General features: G+C 35.8%; 1 protein-coding gene across 1 annotated transcript in view; it reads left to right on the plus strand.

Moving 5' to 3' along the window:
* Nucleotides 1-1,809, plus strand: part of LOC111148892 (MGAT4 family member D) — a 42,989-nt gene extending 41,180 nt beyond the window's left edge. Inside the window, exons 11-12 of the mRNA XM_022505674.1 lie at nucleotides 228-335; nucleotides 1,708-1,809. Coding sequence (XP_022361382.1) covers nucleotides 228-335; nucleotides 1,708-1,809 — 210 coding nt within the window. The remainder of the gene's footprint in view (nucleotides 1-227; nucleotides 336-1,707) is intronic.
* Nucleotides 1,810-8,332: the final 6,523 nt, after the last annotated feature.

Below are 8,332 nucleotides of genomic sequence, written 5' to 3' on the forward strand. Positions count from 1 at the left end.
GAAAATACATGCTTTAACTAAAACCTTTTTATATCTCAACTTGTGTTTTATTATCCTTATGAAGGAAAAGCTAAGAAATAAAGTTTAATGTAATTTTTAAATATCAAAATAAAAACCTAATATAATACAAAAACTAATATAGTACAAAATTCTGCCATCCATAAATGCAATCAAAAGGAGTATTTGGGTTGTTACAGAAGATTGTTGTTTCTCTTATTTTTCCCTAGGAAAAATGTGCAGAACGAAATAAGCAAATTCGTATTCGATATAAGCCTTCTCTTTTCCAGCATGTGGGTATAGAGTCATCACTCCCTGGCAAAGAACAAGATTCCAAAGTAAGATTTTGAAATGTATCTTGAGTAATATACAATGTCTCATGAACTTATAAAATATTGTTTAGGAAGGGAGAAATGAAAACTTGCGAATAAAATATGGTTGTTTAAACATAATTCATCTTATGATAACTGTATGTTGGGCAGAGCAATTTTCTTTTCAAGACCCAACTTATCTGTCATGGTAAGAAAAATCTAGCCTATGTAAACTTCTTTGTTTTACTGTTACCAGCTGTGCAATGCAAGTAATTCACAAACATGTTTTAAAAATCATAATAAAATTCACCATCTTAGTCTAATATTTAAAGTTATAGAATATTTCTGAGTAAAATGCTCCTATTATTGAACTGAAATGTATCAATATTCTTCTTTAAGATTACTGAGATCAACAAAATATCAACAAAAATTCAAACAAAAATTGTTTGATTTTTAATCATTCTTTAATTTCCCATCTTTTTTGGAAGCAATGTTATTTGTAATTGACTTAACATCTTGGTAGGGCAGAAGCAGCAAAGACTTCAGAGTCAAAACAACTAGGTTTTAGTAACGGTGGCTTATGTACATGATATTGGGCAAGCCCTAACACTGTGCTTTTTTCATCTGTAAGAGAAGTTTAAATTAGATCATCTTTAAGATGTTTCCCACCTTTGTAATCTCTCCCTTCTTAGTTTCTTCACACAACAAAGCAAGTGATTGCTTTAACCCTTTGTCAATTAAAATGAGAGAAATGCACATACACATACTCCCATCATTTCATTCATTTTTTTATGACCTGCCCTCTTTCCACCTTTTCTACTCCTTATCACTATGTGTTTATTGCACTGCACTCTTTGGAACGCTGTCTGAAGCATAGTGTGGATTCAGTAAATGTTAGCTGTTAGCAGTTAGGCAAAGTGAAATTCTAGATTAAAAGTGTTCATTAAGCAAAACAAACAAGCGCCAGGAATAATGAAAATTTAACTGTTATGAATGTTCATACAACAAATAACACCATGAAAATAAATAAAACATAGCTGCAGGTGATGCAGAAAGAAACTGTCTATGCCATTCTGTTTGTTGGTGCTATTATAATGGGACTCTTTTCTTCTATTATATTTTTTGTTGGATAAGCTATTTTAACCTTACCTTTTGTAAATTCACAACAGACTAGAATATTTATCTAATCATTCATAGTTTGATATTATAATCTAGCTTTTTTCCTTTTTTATACCTCACCTCATGTGAAATAGAAATAAATAATAATTTAATGATATGTCAAATGTGATTGTATATTTTCAAAATCTATATTATTTTAATTGTCAAAATTATTTAATTATATATATTAATTATTTAATTATATTATTTTAAAATTTTCTAACAGGATATTTATTATTAGGAGCTTCATAATTCAAATACCTTCTTTAAAAATGATGAACATCATTCTTTGGGAAAAATGGCGAACATCATTCTTTGGGAAAAATGGCATAATAAGGATTAGTCTTAGCTCTCAACTTACTTCATAGTGGATAAGAGACTATATCATATAAAAAAATTTAAGCCTTTGATAATATAGTAAGTATAAAATAGTAAGTATAAAAATTGATATATAGAAAATTATCAGGTATTTGTTGGCCTTAATTTATAATCGTGTTTTGTGTATTTTAAAATCATATACAGATAACTTTCTGATATACTAATATTTTGTTTTAGAAGAATGAATAAGCATTTTCTTTTCCTTTTTTATCATATACTGTAGACATACAATGAATTTGGAGGCAATAGATTTGAGTTTGAAGCCTCATTTTTTTAAGATTTTTATCTATTTGAGAGAGAGAGCGCACGCACATGCAAGCAAGGGGTGAAGGAGGGGGAGGGGCAGAGGGAGAGGCAGACTCCCTGCTGAGCAAGGAGCCCAATGCTGGGCTCATCCCAGGACCCTGGGATCATAACCTGAGCTGAAGACAGACACTTAACCAACTGAGCCACCAGGCACCCCTGAAGGCTCATTCTTATCAATAGTTGTAACAATATGGATGAATCTCTGAAGTTGCATTATGCTAAATGAAAAAAGCCAGATGCAAAAGACTATATACTGTATGATTCAATTTGTATGGAATACTAGAAACAGCAGATCCTGATATCTCATTATGATTTTAATTTGCATTTCTTTAATGACCAATGATGTTGAGAATCATTGCTAGTTGCTTGTGTGTGTACATATATAAAATACATAGATTTTTACAAAATGTAGATTTTAATGAAATGTATGTATATGTTTTGTGAAGTGTCTTATTGAGTATTTGACCATTTAAAAAATGGGTTGTTCACCTGTTTATTTTTGAATTGTTATAATTCCATATATAGTCTGACTGCAAGTCTCATCTTATGGCTTTCTCTTTCATTTTTTAAATTTCGTTTTCTTTCAATGAATGAAAGATTTTAACTTTGATAGAGTTCACTCCACCCAAACTCCACTCTGTCCACATAGTTATGTCAGTGGTTAGCTCAGTATTCAGTGATTTTATGAGAGTATAAATGCTGTTTACACTTAAACTACATAATATCCTTTATTTTTCCTTTATTATACAACTTTTTTTGGAGGTTTTTTTTAAAGATTTTATTTATTTATTTGAGAGAATGAGAGAGAGAGAGCATGAGAAGAGGGAGAAGCAGCCTCCCTGCCAAGCAGGGAGCTTGATGCGGGACTCGATGCTGGGACTCCAGGATCATGACCTGAGCCGAAGGCAGTTGCCCAACCACTCGGAGTCACCGAGCTGCCTCTTCTTTTGGAGTTTTATTTTTTTTTATTTTTATTTTTTTCTTCTTTTGGAGTTTTAAATTGATTTTATTTCAATGTACTTATCACTAATTCACCCTTAGATTCCCTGTGAATTATCTAAATCTGTTCTTGGTATATTCAAACATTTTAAAATCATGGATAAATGTTGAATATCATCAAGTGCTTTCTGCATTCCTACTCCTTCTTAATCTTGAAAAATACCTCTTCTTCAGCCTTCTGACCAGTTCTAGAAGATATCTTAAGAACCCGGGGGTTGATTTTCCTGTTTTCTATATCCCAAATCTGTATCATACTTGGTCTACTTGTTTGTTTAGTAAAGCACACCCTCCAGTAATTTCTTAAGAAAGACTGTGTAGGAAGTGAATTCTTGGAGAAGTAAAACATCTTGAAATAACTACAGTCTGTCAAACTTAATTGTTAGGTTGGCTAGGCAAAGAAATCTGAATTCTGATTCTTGAAGGTATTCAAGAGTGTAACCAATGAAAAGTAATTAAAGCCATTTTAATTCCTGTTTCTTGGTATAAGAACAATTTTCCCATCTGTAAACCTTTAATATTTGTCTTGTATTTAAGGTTCTACAATTTCATGATGATGGGTCTATTTTTATTGATTGTGATTCATATTTGGTAGAGCTTTTTAATGTGAAAACTCATGTTTGGATTCTGGAAAATATTTGCAAATTATTTTATTGATAAATTTTCTCCTCTATTTTCTATGTTCTTTTTAAGGATCCCTATTTTGACTGTTGGATTCCTTGGATTGATATTCTCTCTCTCTCTCTCTCCCCTACTTTCTCCCTCCTGTTATCTTTCTTTTTGCTTCACTTTCTGAAAGTTTTTATAAATTTCATCTTAAATCCTTTTTATTAGTGCTTTTTTGGGGGGAGGGCAGTTTTCGTTGATTGATTGATTATTGTTTTTGTTATTATAGTTTTAATATCTAAGAACCCCTTTTGTGCTCCTAATGCCATTGTCCCCTCTTTCAACACTCAGTTCTTATTTTATGATTGAAATACTTCCACTTAACCCTCTGAGGATTTTAATAGTTTTTTTTTTAAAGATTTTTAAAAATTTCTTTTTCCTGCATAGTTTCTATTTCCTCCAAGTTGTTTTTTGTTGTTGTTGGTCTCTGTTCTTCAAGTTGCTGAAGGTTTTCCTCATGTATGTAGTGATATAGATTGTACGTTCAAATGGAGAAAGCTGGTTGGAGGCTCTGAGCACATGGCAGAACCTGTCAGTTTCACTGTCAGGGTCGGAGTGGCTAGGTTCTTTCCCAGAGAATCACCTGTGTTAGTGCCTCCCAGTCTTGCTGCATGGGCTAGTCAATTTGCTAGAGAATCGGGGAGACAAGTGAGCAAAGATAGCTGGGCTTTCGGTGTTCACTTTGTCAATATTTACTTATTTATTCTGCTTTCTTCTCCTCCTCCTCCTTCTTCTTCTTTTTTTTTTTTTTTTAGATTTATTTTTTATGGGCAGGGAGGCACAGAGGGAGACTGGGAGAGAGAATTTCAAGCAGACTCCCTGGCAAGTGTGGAGCCGGATGTGGGACTAGATCTCGCAACCCTGAAAACACGACCCTGAGATCATGACCTGAGCCAGAATCAAGACTCAGACACTTAACGGACTGAGCCACTCAGGTGCCCCTATTTGTCCCATTTATCGTTATTATCCTTACCCTAGTTTGAGTCTAGATACATACCCTATGTTTGCCTTTTCAGAGAATTATCCTTTGAGAGTGAAGAAAAGATCATCACCTGGATCCGAGGATATTTAGAGCTTTACCCATCACTGCGACTTGCAACCCATCCTCTTAGTTCTACCCCTTCTTCACCCCTGTTTCTAGCAGTAGGAGGGGGTTCTGCCCTTGGGATTGTGCTTCTCTGCTCCCCACTGACAGCTTGAGACACAGCTCTCTCACACCTCCATTTGGTTGCCATTGTCTGCTTTGCCATTCTGTCTGTAAGGTCATGCATCTTCAGCTGGCCCTTATGGTTAAGTGTGATTTCTAGAAAGAGTGAAAGTAAATACTTGCATCTGATTCATCATCTTTATGGGGCACCCTGCTGGTTCATTCTTGAACTTTCACTTTTTGGTTCATTTGTTTTTTAACTTCCAAAAATAAAATCTTAATTTCCAGGATTTCCAGTTGATTCTTTTTATATACACAATATCCTTCCTAGCATTCAGAGAAAATTAATTTACACTTAAACAGTAGTATAATAGTATATGTGTAATTCATTATTTTAACTGCTTCTTATACTTATTGTCTGTTGTTAATTCTACATCATTGTCGTCCTCCTCTCCACTCTCTGCTTCTCACAGTAAAATTGGGGGAGTACACCTCACAGAATGTCTTTCCCTCACAGACTGCTGCGTTAGGTTGTCAGTGAGAGGTACTCTCAGTAGACCTGGAAGACAGTGGCCAAGAGGGCAAGAGATGCCTGCTGTAGACAGGAATTTGAGTTCACACTTGCTGCCTGGCCAGCTGAGATCCCTGGTGGCTTCTCCTGGCTTCCAGGGTTCTCATAACGGCCCGATATTCTGCTGAGGATTTCCAGTTTCCAGAAGTGGCTTCTTGACATTTGCTCCCGTAACTCTTCTAAGAGTTGAGTTCACCTCTAGTTCACTCTAGCTGCATGAAGCAGATTTCTTTCTTCCAAATACCTCAAGTGGCATCTGTTTCCTTGACTGAACTCAGATTCTTAGGATCTGCTGCTGCTTGTGTTTCACATACCCTCAAACTTAAATTTTGTTTCTTACTTATTGAAACTCTCTGTTGTTTTGTCTGTGAATGTTGAGTCTGTTTTCTGTAGACTTTCTCTAGTATTTATGGGAGGAATGGGCAGTCCAGGGCTCATTCTGTGCAGAAGCTTTTCTTCTGAGTAGGGAAGACCCATTCTTTTTGGGTCTGGTTTTCTTCTTCACAAACACCTGTACTCTGTGCCCTGCTGGGCAAAGGTCATTTGATGTCTGCTGCTCGGCATAAGCATGTATGTTCCAACTGTGACTCTGCAACTATTTCCAGTGCCCCTGCCTGTTCCCCTGTAACCACCAGCTCTGAGCTTGGGTCATCCTTAGAGCCACGCTCACCTTTCTACTAGCTGGCTCCTATGTGGTTTGGAATTTGAATTCTTCCCCTTCTAACCCAGCCTCATCTGCTTCCCATTTAACATTCCGTCTGCATGGTTTGTATGGATGGGAGTGTGTTCATGCTGAATTACCTTTTGACACTTCAATAGTAAAAGGGGCATATAATATATAATCAAAAGTATGCATTATTTATACATATACCACTTCAAGGACATGTGGCACCATTTCCATGAAGATAACCCTGCATTCTATGTGTTTCAGTTAGACCTGCATCATGTTAAAAGGTGTTTTTCTTTTTTAATGGGACTGAGATGGACAAAAGCTTGAAGAAGGTAGCTCAACTGGTAAATTTCCCGGGAGCCTTTATCTGTTGTGCTCTCAGTCACCTGTCTTTCTCTTTTACTCGCTCCTTTCAGAATGTCTCCCTTTGTTCCTTCAAGAACAAGAAGACCACCCCACCACCTCATAGTTTCCCTCCCACATTAGGAATTTGAAATGCCTTCAGCATCCTCCATTGCAACCACATTTCCCTATCCAAAACAGTTTCAGGGAAATAATGAGCTATTTGCTAAGAATTCTAGATATTTAAAATTAGATGTTTCCAAACTGAGGAAAGAGTTGGAGAATAGATTACCCCTTTTATTTTCCAAGGCTGTATTTCAAAATGGAATAAAATTTAATCATATAAAATTTTTAGCTTTGTTTATATTTTTCAAGCAATATGGCCAGATCTGGCTAAAAGTGAATAAAAAGGAGCTTATAACAACAAGCAACAACCCCTTGTACTTCCCCAGCCTTATCTCATTCACCAGAGGCAATGACATTTCATCATTTCTGGTTTAAATGCCTCTTATAATTTTCTTTATATTACTAAATAGTACGCTTATGCTACGAGTTTTTATTTATCCACATTATTTTTCCTGCAGTACAGATGCATATTTAGCTCAGATACTTGTTCACTTTTATTACGTCTTAGTCAGTGTCAGCTGCTGTGACAGAAATACCACAGACTGGGTGGCTTACACAACAAGAATTTCTCACAGTTCCAGGGATTTGAAATCCCAAGATCAGGGGGCTGCCAACATGGAGGATTTTGATGAGAGCCCACCTCCTGGTTTGTAGACAGTTGTCTTCTGACTATATCCTCACATGGCCAAGAGTAGAGAAAACTCTAGTCTCTTTATCCCCTTATAAAGGCACTAAACTCATTCATGAACCCTCTGGAACTAATTATCTCTCAAAGCCCGCATTTCCAAATACACTGAAGAATTAGGCTTCAGCATATGAATTTGAGGAAGGGGACACAAAATTCAGTTGATAACATGTTAATAACTTTAATTATTTTGCCCCTTTTCTAAGTTCTCTTTTCTGAAAGAATAATCAAATATTAAACTTACTGAATTGATCTCCTATGTGTCATAGCTTTTATTCTTTATTTTAAAAAAGATTTTATTTATCTTTTTGAGAGAAAGAAAGCACATGAGAGAGAGCTAGAGAAAGCATGAACAGGGGAAGAAGCAGAGGGAGAAGCATATTCCCCATGGAGCAGGAAGCCAGAGGTGGGGCTCTGGGCACTATCCCAGCACTCCGGGATCATAACCCGGCTGAGCCACACAGGTGCCCCTTTCTACTATTTCTGTCACTTGTTTTTTCTATGTACTAGATGGGTTCCTTGACTGATTTTTCTTATGAATTTTTTTATTCTTATTTTGTTCCTTTTTTCCCTACCACCTATTTGTTTTGTTGGTATAATTTTCCTCAAATCTCAGAGTATTAGATCCTTTCATGAAAGATTTTAAACGTTCTCCTCTGTATTCTGAATGAGCTGTTTTTTGTTTTTTGTTTTTTCAGATCAATCTCCCTTTCTGTTTTGATCTGTCTCTGTTAGGTTGCACCCTTTCCTCAAATATTTAGTGATTCTTGATGGTCTGGTGGTAATAGGAGTCATTTATTTCCTCTTCCTCCTCTCCCCTCCCCTGACACTGCATTCATCTTCATATTCCTTTATAAAATTGAAAGGAATGAGAGTTCCTGAAAGTTTTTGGTAACTGGGTAGAATTTGTCGGCTTGTAAACTCTGTTTTACAGTATGTGCATGGCTAGGTTGTGATTGTTTTGTGTTGGAGTTTTTGT

This window comes from Enhydra lutris, unplaced genomic scaffold (assembly GCF_002288905.1).
Source record: "Enhydra lutris kenyoni isolate GAN:26980312 unplaced genomic scaffold, ASM228890v2 scaffoldscaffold21, whole genome shotgun sequence".
Lineage (NCBI taxonomy): Eukaryota > Metazoa > Chordata > Mammalia > Carnivora > Mustelidae > Enhydra > Enhydra lutris.